Here is a 21048-nt window from a genome sequence, read left to right as displayed (position 1 = left end):
GGTTGTGTAACGAATGTAAACACAAGGAATTTTAGAAACAGCGGTGTTTGTATCAATTTGTAGTGTAATATGAATTAATTATGGTTTTAACAAGTTACTCACCGATCCGAACACTGTGTAGAGTCCCGATACGGTAAGCATTGTTTGCCGCTTGATCCATTCGCTTCTAACATCGAACGACGCCTTGTTTGTAGATGGATGTTGAGCAGCTTTCGACACAACAAAATTCACAACTCCGCCAGTCATTTAGCAGAAGAGATCGAGTACGATGAAATTCCGGTTAGTCGAATACGTAACTTCAGTATAATTGCACACGTGGATCATGGCAAGAGTACCCTCGCCGATCGATTACTAGAGATTACCGGTACCATCGCCAAACATGCCGGCAACAAGCAGGTGCTGGACAGCTTGCAGGTCGAAAAGGAACGTGGCATCACGGTGAAGGCGCAGACCGCCTCCATCATCTACAAACGTGCGGGAGAGAATTATTTGCTTAATCTTATCGACACACCCGGTCATGTGGACTTCTCGAACGAGGTATCCCGCTCGTTGGCCGCCTGCAACGGCGTTATACTGCTGGTGGACGCAAACCAGGGCGTCCAGGCGCAGACAGTCGCCAACTACCATCTGGCCCGGTCGAAGAACCTCGTCATTGTGCCGGTCCTGAACAAGATTGACCTCAAAAATGCTCGTCCGGAAGCGGTATGTAACGAACTGCTCACCCTGTTCGACATCGATCCCGAGGAAGTGCTAAAGGTTTCGGCCAAGTTGGGTACTGGTTGCGACGAAGTACTGAGCAGTATCATCGATCGTCTTCCACCGCCGGTTGCCAACCGGAATGCACCATTCCGAGCGCTTATCTTTGATAGTTGGTTCGACAAGTACAGGGGTGCGCTTAATTTGATCTACGTGAAAGACGGGGAGGTGTGTACCGGCCAGGAGATAGTTCTATGCCACACGGGTCGCGCGTATGAGGTGAAAAGTTTGGCCCTCCTTCGACCGGATGAACGCAAAGTGGACCGTTTGGTGGCGGGACAGGTTGGGCTTCTCGGGTGCAACATGCGCACGAGCAAGGAGTCACAGATCGGCGACACAGTGTACCTCAAACGGGACAAAAGTTGTGTCCCACTGCCGGGTTTCAAACCCCAACAGCCAATGGTGTTTGCTGGTGTGTATCCACCGGATCAAACCCAGCATCCGGTGCTGAAGGGAGCGATAGAAAAGCTGGTGCTCAATGATTCCGCCGTCACCGTAATGCCGGATTCTAGTCCCGCGCTCGGACAAGGCTGGCGGCTGGGGTTCCTTGGACTGCTCCATCTGGATGTTTTCAGTCAGCGACTTCAGCAGGAGTACGATGCTGAACCGGTCCTTACGGCACCCTCGGTTACGTACAAGATCAAACTGAAGGGTACCAAGGCTATCGCGGCACACGGTGGCAACGAAACGGTGTTCATCAGCAACCCGGCACTCCTGCCCGACCCGACGTTCGTGGAAGAGTACCACGAGCCGTACGTCCTCGGCACAATCATTGCTCCGACGGAGTGTGTCGGGGCGATCATTGGCTTGTGCGTGGAACGACGCGCCGTCCAGAAGACATCCCTTAACATCGACAACGAGCGCATCATGACCACGTACCTCATGCCGTTGAACGAGATTGTGCTGGATTTTCACGATCAGCTGAAATCGCTCAGCTCCGGTTACGCCAGTTTCGACTACGAGGATTACGGGTACGTGGAAACAAGCATCGTGCGCATGGACGTGCTTCTAAACGGCCAGCTGGTGGAGGAACTGTGCACCATCACGCACTCGAGCAAAGCGCAGAACCATGCGCGAGAGCTGGTGCTAAAGCTGAAGGAACTAATCCCCCGGCAGATGGTGCAGATTGCCATTCAAGCGGTGGTCGGGGGAAAGATTTTGGCCCGAGAAACTATCAAAGCCTACCGGAAGGATGTTACGGCCAAATTGGTAAGTTCTAGGAGTCAGTACGCGCCATATTTGAAGTTTTAAAACCTCCTTTTCTTTGGCCAATTTTCTTTCTAGTACGGTGGGGATGTTACGAGACGGATGAAGCTGTTGAAACAACAATCAGATGGAAAGAAAAAGATGCGATCGATTGCAAACATAAATGTGCCGAGAGATACCTTTATAAAAGTGTTAAAACGATAGAAAAACTCAGCTGGAAGCCATTAAATTTCAACCGCACCTGAATGGCTAAATTAAAATTGCTTCAGCGAAATATTATGGTCCTGGAAAGAAAGTCAAACAAAAGACATAATTTGGAGTTTTACAAACCCACTTTCTCCCCCATCACAACTTAAAGCAGGTACGTTATTTTAAGTATCATTTATTTTTACTCTCTTTTTCATTTTGTATCAACACAACCATGTAAGATGAATGTTTGTTTCACTTTCGATTACTCCTTGCAAATCTCTCTGTCTCACTAAACAACTACTTTAAATGGTGATAGAACGATAGGAATCATCATGATCGGATCGACTCGGACGCTGTAATAACATCCAGCATTCGATCCTATAATAAGGGAGGGAGTTCCTCTTCTCTCGCCGTGCGTCTCTTCCGTTCCAATAGAGAAAGTATTCAACTACCTATTCGGCACGCTGGTCTGTTTTTTAACCGCCTCGTAACTTTTTCCGCTAGGAAGCCGAATGAATGAAAAATGAAGGAACAGAATGTGCTGGATCATAACCCGATTCAAAAATGCTTCAATGGTTGGTTTTTCCTGGTATTGAACCCATAAATGTGCTAAGTGTATCAAAAGCGGCATCGTAAAAAAAACATGAACGGTATAGATTTTGTTTGGCCACGTTCCGCACGCACTACATCTTCTTGGCACCTACTCGTCACCGGGTAACTTACACGGACCGGTCGTTCAAGACTAAACGTTAACTAGAAAATCTCTAATGCTCGAAAGGTTGATCGATTCATAGAAGAGGCATTGTTGCAAGATGCGTTGGTAGGTTAAACTTGTGGGTTATTTTTAGTGGATCTGTGTGTTTTAAGAGAGGAACTGTAATCGCAAAGTGCGAATGAAAGGCTCGAAACAGGAGTGAACCGCTACGCGAACATTAGCTACGCTACCGAAAAAGTTTAGTGTATAATGATGTGTATAATTCGTATGAACTGGAGGAAAAATACTTGTAATGCAAATATGCTTATCATACGCAGTAAATCGACGGAACGGAACGGAATCGTATCGTGATATGGATAAATGATCGTTTTCGCTCAAAGCTGTGAGCCTACTGCGATGTTCCTAATGTGTTGATGCTTCCATACCAATATACGATGTGCGAAACGAGGAAAATAATGCATTGGATCCACTACTCTCGGTGGCCACTCTCTGGTTTGCACGCTGCCCCACTTGCCTGTTGCCAATTGAGGTGTGAAAAATAATACCGATAGCATTAAGCTACGCCCGGGTGCTGATAATAACTAACACAAATATAAACACACCTTCGAAAACCGTTTGCTCTACTTCATGTGCTAATAATATGCCATCCTGATTCGCTCTTTACGTTCACTGGCTTCTTTAAAATGATTTATTTAATTTTTTGTTTTGCTAAAACTTTCGTTACCATTTTCTTTTGTCTCCTGTTTTGCTTGCATTTATATTCTGTTGCTAACGTGTTGCTTCTCGTGTGGAGAGTAGCATGCCTTGCTTTTGCTCTTCGGAAAAAAGTGTCCCCTGTTTTCGTCCGTCGTTGTCATAACTTCCCCTCCTTTCATTTTGCTAGCCAAAATGGCGTGCTAACCCTCTAGACCAGTAACTTCATCAGCAAACCGGAGTCGTACCACACGAGAAAGAAGAAACTGGACGAGGTGTGCGACAGCAGCTAACAGTGGCTGATGCCGTTGGTATTAACGATCTCGCTAGCGGTACCGGGAGCGGTATGGCCATTATCGGCCAGCGCCGTTGGTGGAGGTCGAAGAAGATCACAGTACTGCAGGAGCGCTTCACGCAGCGACCGGGACACTTCCGCCGAGCTGGTGGTTGTACAGTCCACCAGGTAAGGGTAGAGGTTGATCAGCTGCTCCCAGGCGGTGGTACCCACTTGGAGGAGGAGAAAGATAAAGAAAGTGTTATCCACGTTGTCGAAAGTGGAATACGAATGTGTTACCTTTGGCCGGTGGTGCTTTCTTCATCGATATCACAAGGGTGGCGACGGCCTTTAGCACGAAGGAAATTTCCGAAAGTCGATACCTGTAAGAAACATGGAAAATCCATTAATTAACCTTCCCGAAAACGGACACACAAAACACCGTCACACTGTGGCATACCTTGGCAACGGAAACTTTCCACTCAATCTTTCATCTTCGTTGAACTTTCGCAGCACCTCCTCGAAGCGATGCAACAGTGCCGTAATGGCCAGCTGTCCCGCAATGCCTCCCTCCGTCGTCGTGGCGCTGGTGTTGTTGTTGTTGGCCACATTGCTATCCTTTGCATCGCCGGCTCCCGTGACCGCGGCCGCCGCAGCCGCCGCATGCGATCCGACCCGATCGTCCAGCAGCGAAAACTGTAGTAACGTTTCGAAGCACGTCTTGGCAAACTCCTCGCGCAGCTTCAGCTCGGTTTCGCAACCCGCGAACGGTGTGCTGCCGGTGGTGGCCGAGTGGATTGAACCCTTGTTCAAGATTACCACCGCGTCCAGGATGAACTGCTGCGGGATCTCTTGGCTGAATGGGAGAATTTCGTCGCGTATCAACTCGATCACCTGACAGTCGATCGTTTCGTCGAGGATCAGCTCGTCCAGGCCACGATCTTCCACAATGCAGACACTGTTTTGGGGGGCGAGAAGGGGGGAATCAGTTTGAATTTGAATATTTTAAGGACCTGCTAGGATTTGCCAACAACAATCTAATGCCGATCTGATAAAGCTGGGTCATTTTTATAGAAGCTTCCATCATCTACCTTTGCTTCCAGAGAGTTTCCTACAAAAACAAGATATCTTCATGATTCAAGGAACGGGATTTTTCTTCGAGATAATGTTGTTTTCCCCAAAAGAACTACTTTGTATATATAATAATCGCGATCTCGCTATCAAAACAACATAAAATTAAATGTAGTACCTCTTGGTGAACAGGAACTGATCCAACGTGTCGGCCAAATCCTTCCACATTGGGGCGAACGGTTTTGGGTGCTTCCGTGCCACAGGCAACCCGGTATGCAGCACGCTGATTAAGCTCGAAATGGCCAACTTCCACGTGCTCGACGACATGCACTTGTACTTGAGCGACAGCGGTAGATGAAGCGCCCGGATGATCTCGTGCAAAATCTGCCCATCGATTACTGCCACGTCGTTGGCCGTCTGCTGGTAGAGCTTTACCGCCACCGTGAGCGCTTTCTCGCCGAACGGAATGTAGTTCATGCTGACCCACTCGACGCCGTTCGTGTTGGAGGACACGACGGGATGAACCAGACCGCCACCGGTGTTGCTTCCAGCGTTCGTACTCGCTCCTACACTGCCAGTGCGGGATGATTTCAACGGTCTAAGCGGGAAGATATAGAGAAAATTACCTCGACTGGACATGCCGGGCACTGGAGTAACGTTGCTCACCTCGTTTCGACCCGATCGAAGCTCGGTGGGGCGCAGGCAAACTTGCTGAAACTTAACAACTGCTTAAAGATGGCCGATATCATACTCTTCAGCCCACCATTGCCACCTCCACCGATCGCTTCCTTCTGCAGCAGCTCCATGCAGTCGAGTACGCCGTCGTGCAGGGGCGTTAGCAGTGAGTCCGAGATCGTGGACATAATGTAAGGCGTCGAATCGCTGTGCACCGGAACGGCCACGGCGTTCATCAGCACGGCACACAGTTGCGTCAGATCCTTGCTGTTGAAGCGTGCCCGGATGTGCTGGAACAGCGCCGGAAAGATGTGCACCAGTGCGGTCAGGAAGGCCTGGCTGGGAATGTACAGATCCTCACCGCCACCGCCACCACTACCACCACCAACGCCACCCTTATCGGACAGTTCACCCACCGATGGGGGTTTCGTGCTTTCCGCACCAATGTTTAACCATACGCGCCACGCAACATTCCAAATGTCGGCCTCGGACGTTTGGCCATCGGACCGCCGGGCAGGTTCGTCACCCGTCGGCCCCGTCGATGCGGACGAGGGGGCTGGCTGCGGTGCGGGGCGGTTGTAGAGGATTTCCTGGAACGATTTCAGTGCCGCCAGCGAAACCTCGTTACTTTTGCTAAGCGCCGAATTTTCAATGAACTCCAGCAGGAGTGCCCAGGCACGAGGAAAGTCTCCCAGCAGCTGCAGGAGGGCACGCTTGTTGTTGAAAACCTAAGGGAATAGAGATCGAGATTAATAAAATGCCATTCTGTTCCAAACACTTGCGTACATGGACTTACCCTCGAAACACCGGACAGTGTTAGCACCTGCGTTTCGGCCCACTGCTTCTGGGCGGTGTTTCGCGAATGGTGTATCAGGATGTTCCCGCTAGTGTCCACCTTCTCGTTGCTGGCGCAGCTCGATAGCGCCCTTACCTTGTCGAGCAGCGGGAACAGTACCTGCCACAGGACGGCCTGCCAGGTGGGCGGATTCAGCAGCCCACCGTGCGCGGAAATGGTGGAGAAAAGTGTCTGCCCGGCGGACTTTCGGACGGCCGGTCGCGGATCCACGCACAGATCGCCGAGTCGCGCATATAAACACATCCACAGCCGGTCGAAGTGGGGCATGTTGAGCGTGCCGGGGAAGTCGGGCAGCACCGACATGTCGTCGCAGACGGTTTGCGACAGTTTCTCCTGGTTTTGATTGAAATAGTCCGAAATGTTCCACTACAAAATGAAATCATAAAGAAATCAAATATAATTAAAAGGGAACGTAAAATAAAACCAGCATGTTTTTAACTGCGTTATGCGATTTGCAAAAATATATATAACTTGGAACCACTTGAAGGACAAAATATTGTGAAATCAAGCTGCGGAAACACCACGATCTCATCAACGATTCCTACTACTTTTCGTGAAGGTTTCGAAACAAGTTATTCGCCCCATTCTACAAAAAGGTTGATTTATCCTATCTATAAGATTTTATCCAAAAGTTCCCTCCACCCTTCGACCACTTACCATCAACCCGACGGCCGTCAGCGAGATGTTGAGTTCCTGCGTTTGCGAGCCAAACTTTGCCGCCGTATTGACGCACAGTGGTAGGCAACGCCAGGGCATGACCGGCAGAAAGTCGGTCACGACCAGCTGCAAGCACTGGAATGCAATACGGATTAGCGATTCTCCGTGATGGTCGCTCACCGCACCAATGATGCCGAGCACTAGTGGCCAACCGTGGGAGAGCGTTTCACCGGCACCGTTCAGTACGAGCAGCACGCAGTCGAGCTGACGCTGCCGGACATCGCCGTGCGGTACGGAGGAAAGTTCTGCCAGTGGACCGAGGAGCAAGGTTTGCAGTTTAAGGTTCTCCTTAAGCGGACGCTCGTACTTGTACTGTAGGGCGGCTTTCACCAGGTACGTGATCGCTTCGACGCCCCACTCGCGCATGCGGATGTGTGGATGCTGACAAATCTCCAGCAGGTGGTTGGTGAGGGGCCGCCAGAGCACTTCGATGCGCGCTAAGTTTACCAACCCGGTCTCGAGGAGCTTGGCCACGGCGAAGAGCGACGGTTCGCGATTGTTGTACGCCAGCTCCATCGCCTCGTGGGACAGCTTGCACAGCGCGTCGATAAGGTGGTGCAGGGCGACATCGTCCAGGTACTGGCTGGACTCGAACAGCTGGCTGAGCATGGTCGAGAGCACGGGCAGGTCGGTCATGACCTGCGTGATGGAGTTCGCGTCGGTCGGTGGCTTCTGGACGGCCTGCAGGCTGCCGCCGGTCGATGGCTTCAGCCCGAGAATCCACGCCAGGTGCTGCAGCGTGGTGAGCACGATGTGCCACGAGCTGCCCAGTATGCTGCCGTGGCAGTGCGCCAGATGCAGCACCGAGCGCATGCACTGCAGATTCTTGGCCGTCAGCAGCACCGGTCCCTGGTGGGCACCGACGGGCAGCGAGGAGGTCGGCAGCGGCGTCCCAACGGCCACCACCGGGTGCCGCTGCTGCTGCTGCTGGTCGATCTCCGCGTACGATGCTCCGTGCCCACCACCGTGGAAGCCACCGGCCCCCATACCACCCATGTCTGGCCCGCCGCCGCCGCCCAGGCCGCGCATATGCGCCGGCTTGAAGCCCGCCGTGCCCTGATAGTTCACGTTCAGCACCGATAAGGCATAGTGGGGAGGTAGCGAGGCGCGGCACAGTGCCGTGATGAAGGCGTCGCGAGGCGTATGCAGCTCCAGCAGCCCGCACAGGGCCGCATAGTTTTGAATCGCCTTCAGTACACTCTCGGTCGAGGACTCGTCCGTGGCGGCATCGATCAGCGGCCCGAGTGCCGTCAACAGTCCCAGCCAGCTCGAGTGGATGAGCTGGATGTGCAGTGCCTTGTCGGCGTCGCTGACCCGCTGCCCGTACGGGACCGGTTTCTCTTCGCCCAACTGCGACGGACCCTGGATCGAGAGTGAAATCGAGCGCACGATATCGAGCAGGCAGGCGTACGCCACCGAAATGCCGTACCCATCCGGGATGGGCGGCGGTTCCATCTTGTCCAGCATCTCCAGGAACGTGGACTTTGACTGCCCGCTTGGGAATGTCACCACCAGCGGAAGGAAAACTCCACGAAAGATGAAACCGGGCTGTGGAGAAATACCCGGCCCGACCGGCATTCCACCCATCAACTGCGATTGCTGCCCCGAAGCTCCTCCCGAACCTCCACCTCCACCTCCGCTGCCTCCACCACCTCCCCCACCGCCTCCTGCCGCGCCACCAGCACCCATCGACGCGCTGAGCAGCTGCGGGTTGATGAACAAACTTTGCACGTACGTCCCGAGCGAGTTGATAATGTCCTGGAAGATGTTGGTGGCGTGATCCTTCAGGTCGTAGCACCGGCAGAACGATATCAGCAGCTCCGGCTGTATGGTCATCTTGTGCAGCACCTCTAGGGCGAGCGACCGCTGCCAGGCCGGTTTGTCCGGATCGAGGAATTTCACGATCAGCGAGAGAAAGATCTCACACTCCGTCACCAGGAGGCCGTGGTAGCGTTGGATCAGTATCGAGACGACACGCAACAGGCGCATGCTGATCGGGAAGTAGGGTTTATCGTGCGGTGCGCCACCCCCGGGCCCTTGCACTCCCCCACCTCCGACACCGCCCGGTCCTTGCTGTGGAGCCACCGTGCGGTATTTGATGTTGGGAGAAAACAGCTTAATGACGAGTGCGCACACCCGTTCCTTCAGGAGGAAGCTGAACTCCGGATTCCGGTAGAACACCGACGTGTACTGCGTCAGCACGGACTCGAGCAGCTCCAGCCCGAACGTGCGTGTCATCTCCGTCATGCCGAGCAGCCAGTACGGCTGGTCGGCGTTCACCAGCTGCACCAGATCCTGAAACAACAGAAACGCATCGGCCGCACACGGCAGCAGGCCCTTCGGTGCGACGCCCGTCGCCAGCTTCAGCTCTTCCAGGTTCACCTCCCGACGCTCCCCCCCTGGTTCCTGGTTCGCATCGGCCGCCGCCACCGCCGCCGCTTCCGCCTCCTCGGCAACCACCCGCTCGAACACGAGCGACACCAGCTGGCGCACCGTCGCCCCGGCCGTATTGATCGTCGTCGAGTCCTTGGTGAAGTGCAGCCGAAAGCAGAGCACCAACGTTTTGGCCAGCGTTTCCCCGTGCACGACCGCGTTCGTTGTCAGCAGCAGCGTGACGCTCTGCAGCACCTTCACCTCCTCGGTGCCGTTCTCCATCAGCATCCAGAGCGTGTCGGTGATGTAGCGGGCCCCCTTCTGGTCCACCACCTGCTGCGTGATCAGCCGTTGCATCATGCCGAGGCAGAACTTTATTATCTTCACGTCCTTCGACTCGCAGCCCTGCACCAGCGGGTACAGGATCTGGTTGACCACATAGTAGACCGGTGTCTGCGGATTAGCGCCGGCCGCCTTCAGCTTTAGGATTGCTTCCTCGCACGACTGCAAAAAAGAAAAACCACGGAGTGGAAAAAAAGATGGAATTAAAAAACGATCAACAACTGAGGAAAACGAATCATAAACCACCATCGGGATGGGATAAAAAAAAACCCCAAAAAGGGGACAAATGTACAAACAAATCCGATAGAAAAATAAACAGCGCCAAAAATGGACACGGAAGCTACCCGATAAAACTGTCACAAACTGTCCGCGCCCCGTGTGAACGGTGGACAAATCTCGGGGACAGCTAGGAGCTCGAGAACGCTGGCAACAATGGCATAGCCGAGATTAGGGACGCCAGCTTAATTAGCATACAACACGATTTTCACCCCGTTTTTCTAGCGTGCAATAGAAGAACGAGAACCAAAAGAGAGAAAAAAAAGCGGCATCCCCAGCATAATGTGGCAGTAAAGGCAAAACCAATAGGGCGAAAAACCCACCCTCGCTTTTTCCTGGAAGGAAAAACAAAAGCACCTATCTACGGTTCGGAAAACAAACCACGTCCCGAAAACCGGTGCGCCGGTTGGATGGATTTACAGGTTAGCGCGCGCTGGGGCATGGGTGGCATTCCGTGTTCCGGGATGGATCGTCTCACTTGCGGACGAAGAAATGTTGCTGCCATTGTTTTGCACCTCATAAACCCCCACCGCCATCATACCCTCTTGGCAGTGATTCAAATCTGCAAGTGAGCATACATCACACACAAACACACAATTGGGGCAGCGCCGTTTTGTTTCTGTTTGACAATGTTTCCGCCGCCGAGCGCTCGTTTACCGCTTTTAGTCAGGATCGCGGTTCCGATCCGGTGGCAAAATCCGGCCGAAACGGACGGAGGGAAAACCCCGTTCGACGAGTTTTCCGTTTACTGAGCCCATTGTGTGGTGGAAAGCGGTTGAAAAGGTTAATTCAGCGTGTTGTTCAAAGTGGAGGCGGTTAGAGAATGGAATGCGAGAATTGTTCTTCCCATTGTTGTGGTTAATGTGAAAAAGATGGTGCATTTTAATTTCACACCTTCACACACACACACAGTAGGAAGAGTTTTTTGTGACGCAGATTTTGTTTTGTGTATTGCAGAAAGTTAAAAATAAATTAATCGAAACATCTAAATCCCGGAAGTTATAAATCATCTTCGATGGATGGATAGAAAGATTAACACTTTGTTTGTGTACATGTTCGTAGCAAGCGCACACAGTAGGCAGAGATTAGAGCAACTAGATACACGCATACTTTGATTCAGGTGACTGCAGCATATTTCTCCCATAAAGCGCCTGTCAACAAAGTTTTTCTTTCAATCAACTGATGTGGACTAAAATCAGAAATAATTTAATGCAGAATTTATGCAAGTTAAAATTTTCATGCGCGCAAAATCTTGGCCTACGAGCTCATTTTGTGCATATTGGGGAAATTCATCCAGTTGAAATATTTAAAAAATATTTGATTACACCCATCAATGGGCAATTTAAAAAAAAGCTCTGAACACTGAAGAAATATGGCTGCCTGTAAACCATACTATTTATCATCCTTCAGCTTGCGGAGAAAGGATCATTTGTTATGCAGCGGAAAGATTAACAACCCAAACAACTGCGCCAGGATTCACACCCACCGCACGTTGTCTTTGTGCAGATAAGGGAAAAACGAACCAATACAACAAAAAACAAACAAACAAGCTAGAATGTAGTGAGCATAACCTAAGACATACAAAACACTGCATTTTTCTTCGGTATGGTATTTATGTCCTTGCAAGTAAAACACCGAATGATAAAGCACGGGCTAATGGTACCGAGAGAGACCGAGGCCGACGTTCGTTCGCAGGGAAATAAATCGAGCGTAGGCTACAACAACAACAACAACAACCAGAGCGCGCCCCGGCTTGGTATGACAAATTTGAAAGTACATTTCCCGCCCCTTTCTGTAGCCCTCGTGTCTCGTCCGGAAGTGAGGGCAATTATTCTTCGACATTTTCCACCCACACGGTAGAAAGGGGAGGGGAAAGGGAGTCAGTGGGAACGGATGGAGGCGAGCAGTACCTTTGCAATCCCGTTTCGGTGCAGGTGTATTTAAATATAGATCCCGCAGCAGCAAGGTCTCAAGCAATGCAGCAACTTCCTGCCGATTTGCGGTGGACCAATAAATCATTTATTTATGGTCGTACGAAATGCATTCCCCGTCCGATTGGTGAAGAGTTGGTGGGAGGGGTTTTCCCCCCGGCCGGTGCACCGTCGTGTCGAAGATCTTCCGGTAAGCTGTGAAAATCGGTGCATTATGGAGTGAGCACTTTTAAAATCGAACAGAGTGCACACGTACACGAGTGTGCGTGTATCCGCAAGCAAAGGAGGATAAGGGAAAACCTTATCCACGGACAAAACATACTTTCCCAAAGCATTTGGCGAATGTGGTGCGCTAGCACACCGTTCAAGATTTACCTGGCAAACAAAGTTTCTTGAGTTCCCTTGTAGGAATAGAAAGCTAGCGGGAAAAGCGGAAAAGTGGACGAAGTTTTTAATGATCCTTACAAGTGGTGCACGATACAGGGCCAGCCTCCCCTTATCGTGGTTTGTGTGGTGTGAAGGTTTTCGGGCCCAGATTCGCCGGTACGACGTCTAATTCGCCCAACCACTTAATGCATGATCACGTTTCCGCATCTTGAACGGTACCGGCGTTCGGTAATCCTTAAGCAGCATCTCATTAGAAACCCCTCCCTCGGGTTGATTCTCAAGTGTGGTCTCGTTTTAATTACTTCAACCCTTTGCAATTCCATCGAAACAGGGCAGAAAACCCCAAACCCAGCGTGTGTGAGAGGGGGGTTTTCCAATAAAAAACGGATCGATTGTGACCGTCGTCGTTCCGCTAACATAACAATCTCTACGTACAACCGATTCAATTCAATGTAAAGCTCACCTAATTGAGATCGACGCAAGAAGGTGATTTAAAACGTGGTAAAACCGACAAATCCAAATATGTATAATTTTAACCAACGAGTGGAAAGAGTTCTGGTAATGATGACTTTCAATTAGCATCAATTGAGTTGCTACATACCACAAGTTTCGATGTTTAATTTCTATTTTAAAATAAATACTGTAATCTACAAAAAGGTTGGGGTAGATATTGAATGATTTTAAGTATTGCACAAAATTTTTAATAATCAATCAAAACTATACAAAGTTCCTCGAAGAATTTCTTATATGCTATATCTTTTATGTACTAAATTTTATGTATGTTTCATATTAACCAACGAGTGGAAAGAGTTCTGGTAACGATGACTTTCAATTAGCATTTATTTAATACCACGAGTTTCGATGTCGATTTTCTATTTTAAAATAAATACTGTATTCTGCATAAAGGTTGGGGCAGATATTTAATTAGTTTTGTGTTTCAAGTCAAATTCGACGAAGAATTTCTTAAATGCCATGTCTTTTTAAGTAGTTAATGTTATATTAAAATGGATGGCTGATTATTTATAATTTTGATAAGAATATCAAATATAATTTTCACACGTGTTTGATTGATTATAAATTCAAATTAAAACAATTTTACAATGCTGCAAATAAAATAATCAGCATTAGTAGAAAAAAAACAATCGAATAATTGGAAAACTCTCCACAAAGAATCTCAATTCCTATGACATCGAAACCAACCGACAAGGATACCGAAGGACGCACACGATGTGCAAAAACACGTCGTCACACTACTCATTCGGCTTCCTTTCCGGTGAAGTGGCGATAAACTCATTCGTTACGATAAAATCGTCCACTGACATGCGGATCCTTCACTCGTCCGTCGAGGTTAGCCTTCCCACTAGTGGCGATATATGCGTGATGATTATGATTTTTCCGTGCGCATTATCGTGCTGCACCTACGGGGGGTGGTGGCCAGCCTCGAGCTAGACAATGGGTACCCACACCCAGCTGGCCAGCTTCTCCGGGTTTGCGGTTTCAAGAGCCATTTACCATCGTCACTACTACAACGCATCGCATCGCTTCGTTTCGCAACCGGAAGCCACCGATGGGCCTCTCCTTGGGAGGTTAATGAAACCGATTCGTACGTCATCCGACGGAAAAGAGGTGGGAAAACGAACTCCTAGGCTACGTACTGTCGACATGCACGCGCACCTAATTTATTGCTTACCGGACAAAAACGGCCCGGGACAGTTTGTTTCAAACCAATCCCAACCCGGTTCTCGTCCGTCGTCGGTCGGATTTGCTTTGGTGGTCGTCTAGCACCTAATCTAATGCTTTTCACTTCCGTCGTCCATCTCGAAACGATGGAAACAGGTCCATCAACTAGACCGGGGGACCGGACCGTTGGGTTGTAATTAAGATTTCCACCGAAGAAGGGTTTTCCTCTCGAGAATGGAGGCTAGGAATTGGGACGTAAAGAAAAGCGCAATAAACCATTCGTGCTATTCCAGCCGGAACGGGCCCGAAAGTGGCACTTCCGTGGTGCTTTGTGTTCTTTCGAATTTAGAACTCTACATGCAACAACTCGTACGCCATCGTCATGTAACGAGTGTGTAATTAAACATTCCACAGAGGAACAGGTCGTCCGGTATTTAAAGCATCTCTGTTTTGGTTTGTGGAAAATTTTAATCAACACACGTTTACGAATTATGTTTTGTGAAACATATTGTTAACACTGTGTTTACCCATTGAACGAAATTCGGTTTCCAAGAGCCGAGGATACTTTTCAAAAGCTCTTCGCCACCAACTTGTCTCCTATCCGTGGATTAAAGTTTACAAAGGAAAGGATTCGCCAAAGGACACGCGCGTCGCAGGAGGACTGTCTAAACATTTTAATTAATTGCGTGAAACTTTTTCAATTTTCCTCCCAAACACACAAAACACCACCAGCGAGCGGCGTTACGACGAGGTGGATATTTTAAGCCCCCATTGTTTTGCGCGTCCCGTTAAAAAGCACGTTAAACCAATCCTTAAGCTTGGGCGCTCCACGGTCCAACGGTCGGTGGTTTTTGGGAACGGCCAATATCATAATCGTTTCATGATACCGAAAGCCTATCGTACCCACCAGGCCCGCGCGGAATTATGCCAGAACCTCAACAGGACCTCCAGGTGTTCCGGGTCCCCCCCCGGGGCCATGTTTTGTGGCTTTCGGGTTGGAGGCTTATTTTGCAGGGCGGACTTACACGGACAGGCTCTAAGCTCTCTCTCTTCGACGGTGTACGTTCACTGTAACGTCGGGAATTAGCCGGCGCATCATGGGTGCCATCTAATTAAACGCTAGTACGACCCGCAAAGGCTGCTCCAACGATGGGCGGTTTGGGTCAACCTCCCACCCCCTTAGTGACTAGTGTTTGTTGATGATGGAGACTGAAGGTATGATGATTGCAGTACGTCGCTCCAACGTACCCTTTCACCAGTATCGACATGATGTGTGGCAATTCGGTTTGGGAACGTTCGAATAAGCGGTTCCAACGAGCGACAGGATGGACGATAGGGCCACGTGTACCTCCGTTATAACTCATCGGGCGACGTACGCCCCCAGGGATTTTCTTCGGGAAATTTGTTTGCAACCGTGGGCGCGTTTTGATAAACGGGCTTTTCACCTCTATTGCCAATAACACATACAGACACTCGTAGAACTGAGTAAGGGTAGGATGAGTGATGGTGTACTGCGGTGGAATTAGCTGAGTCAACCGAAAGATGTTACGGCGGTAGGCCGCATATGTGCGGTTTCGGTTGGGATCAATTAACAGATCAACACGGTCCCCGGGCCGCTGGTGCTTTGAAGCCATTTTAATTGACAGTATTGTTTTTGATGTGTACGGTATACCGTGAACCGGTGGGTTGTTTGAGTTGGAAATTTAAAATTCCGGAAATACGGAAAAATATAACTTTAAAATGAAATTAAATAAAAATAGTGCAGTTATGAAATCTTAAGAGAATTTGTTAAACAAGTCAAGTTTGAACGATACAAACATTAATTATTTTTAAGACACACACAATACACATGCACTAAAACAGACGTTAAAATTCGCAGATTACAGCATGATCTGGTACAGCAATTTTAAGTGAATGTGAAATATTCATGGATGGATGGAGATATGTAATAAATAAATAAAGAAATGTCCCCGATTCACACACAAAACTGTATTTTTTTTTCGAAAAATTTTATCAGTGAATATGAAAAACAAAAATACGAAGCGGAAAAGAAAGGACTCGTTAGAACAAGAAAATTTCCTTCTACCAAGTTTTCCAAACGTTAATGAAGTACGGTTCAATAAATGAATGAATTGGAAAACAATATTGCGCATAATCAGATTTTTTGTCCCGTTTTTCTCAACACTTGCATCGCTTCATTTCATTCGTATCCGAAATGACTGCAGAGGGATGCGAAAATAAGTTGAACTGGTGAAGCTGTCATAATTTTTTACAATCTGGTCAAATAAAAAACATTACAACTCCCCGAACATGATAGCATACTCGGACATTCCTGCACAAAGCAAATTTGCATAAAAAGGTCGCAAAAAAGACCTTTTTTACGACTGTAAATGTTTTGCCAATCCTCCTTTTTTGTGGTGGTTTTAGTATTTTGACTATTTGCCAAACATAAGTGATGACAATTTTTTTAGTATTAGAAAATGTATGAGGATTGTTTTAAAATTTGAAACACCGGTTTTTCAATGATGAAACGCTGGTACAATCGAAATGAAAAGGGTACCAACTGTTTACGCATAAAAATGAATTGCTTCCATCAATTTGAAGTATCGTACGCGGGGTACAGCGCCCAGGAATGTAATTTACATTTTAAATATGATTATTTGTTGTAAACTGCTTTGCACGATTTGCCCGGGCTCATATCACTAGCTCTTGCATCTTTTATCACGCTGCATACATTACTCGGCGTGTGCTAGGTAGGATAAATGAATCCCCGGGGGTAATTATAATTTAATATTAATTACCGGCTCTGTCTCTCTTGAGTCCACCCTTGCCGAGTTTGCTTGCTTTTCCAAATCCAAAACGCCACCCCCTTCCCGAAAGAGCAACGGCAGAACGATATTGGGATGTGCTTCCGTGCTAATCTCGGCTCGGTTCGGAACAGAAAGCTAAAACATGTAAATCAGCTCAGCCGTAAAATCCTTTTACACTCATCATAGGGGCATCTCGCCCATCGCGTGGGCGTCCAACAGTGTTGCCCCACTGCGGAAAAACCTCACCCTTCCTACTCCACCAGCGAGTGTCTCAGTGTGGCCCCAAAACCCACATTTCCCCCGAAAACTGGAGAGAAGGTTGGTTGGTTACAAAAGGGTACACGAAGGGTATGTGTGATCTAAATCTCACCCCAAAAAGTCGGAAAAGGGCAGTAAAGATTTTCCACCGTCAGCTGAACAACACTAGAATGATGGCGGTGGTGGGGGTGGCGCTGGACGTTCCATCCCGTCCGTTCGGAGTGGAATCGGGCCATCTTCTTCGCGCGGGGATTTGCGGGGATTTTATGTGATATACATTCACGTCTTTCTTCCACCCCCCTCCTTGACGATCACCACCAGGACACGGAACCGAAAAGCCATTCACTATCAGCATCCCGAGCGTTCGTTGGCTCCAAACGTGTCTTTTCTTGGATTTCACTCCCACCCTCCCTGGTTCTAGTCGGCCGGACGGAAGAAGGACACGGGAAAAACTGGATTCCGTTCCGAAGGAAATAATAATGCCGGCGGTGGAATCAAATCTGATTAAATAAAAGAGGATGGCGCCGTGTCTTGAGTTTCGGTTCGTAGCTGTTGTGGTCCGGTTCTTTCTATCGATGTCAGTGTGTTTGCGGCAGCAGGATTTCTATTTATATTGTGCTTTATCACTATTTTATACGCCGGGCCAGGACCGACAGTTTCGGGAGGCCAGCGTACCAACAAAACACGGAAATAAAATTTACTTGAAACTAGAGTAAAACGAAAGAAGGAGCAGCAGCAGTGGCTGGGAATTCCAAGATCTTTTATGTCCCCACAAAACTCCTCGCCCAGTTGTGGTGGTGGTTGTTACACTGGAATTGTGTAACGTGCAACCAAATAAATGGCACCATAAAGTTCCGGTGCGATTGTGCCCTTTTGCAAGAAAACGACCAACGTCGCCGGGATCTAAAGGCATGCACTTTTCAATAAAGGACTTTCCCATGGGCTTTCCCAGTGCTTCTTCTTGCAAGGGCGGTAAAAACAACTTCATCCACCGGGACCCTGGCGAAAACCTAGTGCGCATCCTTTGCTAATGGTGTGGTAGTCCGTTGGCTCGCCCGTTCATTACGAGGTGCATTTAAAGTTTCAATGACTGTACACAACACTTGCTCCTGCTGTTTTGGGCGGGCCGTTGGTTTCAATTGGGCATGTTGTTTGGGGTTATTTTTTTCACCTCCCCAAACTACTTTCTTCTGCAACACAGTCTGCCAACAGTTGTAATACGTTTCATTGATAGCTACGATAAAATAGTTAAACAAAGTAGAGGGAGAGAGTACACTCAAACTTTCACTAACAAGGAAACGTACCGGCAACGTACGCCGGAGTGTTTAAATAATTAATTATAATTAAATTGTAGCAAACGGTAGAACGCTTCTGGGAAGACCAACCGAACCGAACCGAACCGAACCGAAATGGGGGAAATGTGTTTGGGTGTCCTCTTTAGTAGCTAAAAAGTCAACGAGTTATCACATCTCGTCGGGACGTGATAGAATCCTTCGCTCCGGTTCTGCTGCCTCTGGGGCTGCAGTGCGGATGCTCGAGAACTTTGCCAGCAAAGGATAGTTTGCCCAACTTTGCCGCCCTCCCCTCCCCCCGGAGGTCATTCTGATCAATTAGGTTCGGCATCCAACGTTCGGTAGGAAGTTTCGGTAGTCCCGCGGGGAACGGAGCGAACATATCGTTTAGGGTGTTTTATTTTTGTTTGAAATGGTATGTAGTCCTATACGCCTCCTTCTTTTATGTCTACGTGGGATCGTCTGGCTAAGATGATCTTTCGTGAGTTTTCAGTTTTTGATCCAGCCTGTCTTTACAATCCCTTTTCTGGAGAGAACTTTTCCCCCACAGGAGCCATTTTTTAACTCTTCCAAATTAGACAAAAGGTCACGAAAAGAACACGACGGGATATTCCGCCGACTGACACAATGGGTCTGGCTTTCTGTTTGACGGATAAATATTGAATTAGCAACAGCCGGTTGCCTTCGGGCCGGTGCAGACAGATCCTTGCGGAGGCTGCGGTTAGTTCCCCCAACGGGGGAAATGGCGCTAGGAAGCTCTACTAACTAGTTTACAGGCTACGGCAACACATTTTCCATTTTCTGCTAGACTAATTTGTTAAACTGCTAAAAAAGGGGGTTGTTTTCTGGGCTTTCCGTGCGGGAACGGACACAGAGCCCGGAGATAAGCGGTCTCAGGCGTGAAATGGACGCTCGGTGCTTCCAGGGAAATCTAATTTATAATGCTCGACAATGTTCCTATTATTTGCATCCTTCGCATCTACTCCCTCCTCCCTCTCTCGGCCATATGAACTCGCCAGGGGTTTCCGGTGGAGGGGGCGGGTGAAGTGTCCGAACTGGAACGAAAGCTTACGAGGGTGAGCGAGAGTTGTGTTTTAAATATTTTAACAGAAATAATCATTTTAATTAACCGCACACGCCATTTGCCGGGGCAGGATTGTAATGGAAAAAGGACCAGCGCGGCCAGTTTGCATGGCATACAAAATTCCCATTACACCGGACCGCCCAGGACCCACAACACCACCAAAGCAAGCCCTCTGTCCGAGTGTGGTTTTAAATTCGATTAAATTTCTTCATACACTACATCCACGCTTAAACCGATGGGGGCTTTATCTGCCACCCCATGGTGTGAGGTGTCCCAAGGGGAAGGAAAACTCCGTGAAAAATCCCCTTCCAAAGCCAGACACACGAAAAAAAAAGACCGGGGGAGAAAATCAACCATCATTAAACGATCGCTAGAGCTCAGCAGGCCGCGTCATCGCAGTAAACGCTTTCTTTCGTGGAGGAAAAGAAGATCGTAATCCAAGCCGAAAGCAAATTTGCACAAATGATTTAAGGCGCCTTGGCCTGTGCGACCCAAGACGGCCACTTGGCGGACTTGGCGACTGGTGGTTGTAAATTTTGTGTTCGTGGTTTTGTTTATCCACTGTTGTTTGCCTTACGATACTGTTCTACCATGTGATAAATTTCCTTCGACAGAAAAGTTTTTTCCTGAGTTTCCCAAAAAAGTTTTGTTGGTGTTTTTCTTTCTGTATACAAATATTTCAGCGAATAAACAATAAGATGAAAGAATGATAAATATCGGAAAAACGTTTTTTGTAATACGAAGAAGCTAGAATTTCCAAAACGAATAAATGTGGAGCTATGAAACATAGAAAATAAATAATTCGAAAGTCTTCCTCACTTTCACCACTCTTTCTTATGGCCACAAGCGAACGCCACCAGCGCACAGCTGTGCCACCGTATGCGCCGTATCATTTTATCAGATGACTCAAGTGTCGTGTACGAGTGATTAATAATGGATCGCAACGACCATCGAATTTTGGGAGGCATTCGTCAACCGGCACCAGCAGAGTGGGCTGATAAATGGTATGTGTGGTTATTTGTGTCGCATAAAATATACCTTTTCCATTCAGCTACCAATCTTCCGCGGTGTCCAAGGGGGACTGTATTACTTATTCTGTCACGTTTGCGTGGCCCTTGGCTAGGCGAGAACGTCCCCTCCTCTTCAACCCACCACCCTGCCGGGGCTATGGAGCCCTGCCAACAACGTACCTCTTTGATTTGTGGATATTTCTTCTTCGTCTCCAGCGAAAGGTTACGAAAATCATTCTGCAGCACCTCGAGAAACTTTTGTGCCGCCTCGGTGTCGGTCGTACCGCTGACAAACGACATTCTTGCGGCGTTCCCGGTGTCTCCGGTATGTTTTTTTTACCCCAAAGCGGACCACGAAGTTCACGGAAAGGTTGCTCTACCAAAGGGGTGATGGACGAGATATCTCGACGTCTTGTGTGGGGGAATGTGAACTCCTCAATATTGCACCTTTCG

General features: G+C 48.7%; 2 protein-coding genes across 2 annotated transcripts; one reads left to right on the top strand and one right to left on the bottom strand.

Moving 5' to 3' along the window:
* The first annotated feature begins 25 nt into the window (after nucleotides 1–25).
* LOC131263118 (translation factor GUF1 homolog, mitochondrial) lies at nucleotides 26–2214 on the top strand. The gene is made up of 3 exons (XM_058265273.1): nucleotides 26–133; nucleotides 195–1965; nucleotides 2041–2214. The coding sequence occupies exons 1-3, from the start codon at nucleotides 81–83 to the stop codon at nucleotides 2164–2166; spliced, it is 1950 nt and encodes a 649-aa protein (XP_058121256.1). The 5' UTR covers nucleotides 26–80; the 3' UTR covers nucleotides 2167–2214.
* A 134-nt stretch (nucleotides 2215–2348) lies between these two features.
* Nucleotides 2349–20895, bottom strand: LOC131267601 (protein MON2 homolog). The gene is made up of 8 exons (XM_058270519.1): nucleotides 20776–20895; nucleotides 7093–10029; nucleotides 6376–6801; nucleotides 5571–6307; nucleotides 5083–5502; nucleotides 4294–4791; nucleotides 4134–4216; nucleotides 2349–4066 (listed from the first exon to the last, which is right to left on the bottom strand). Exons 1-8 carry the CDS (start codon nucleotides 20893–20895, stop codon nucleotides 3849–3851), a joined length of 5439 nt encoding a protein of 1812 aa, XP_058126502.1. The 3' UTR covers nucleotides 2349–3848.
* Nucleotides 20896–21048: the final 153 nt, after the last annotated feature.

Source organism: Anopheles coustani, chromosome 2, assembly GCF_943734705.1.
Source record: "Anopheles coustani chromosome 2, idAnoCousDA_361_x.2, whole genome shotgun sequence".
In the NCBI taxonomy this organism is placed as follows: Eukaryota; Metazoa; Arthropoda; class Insecta; order Diptera; family Culicidae; genus Anopheles; species Anopheles coustani.
The sequence above is the reverse complement of the archived record's forward strand: the minus strand, read 5'-3'. Positions and strand labels throughout refer to the sequence as shown.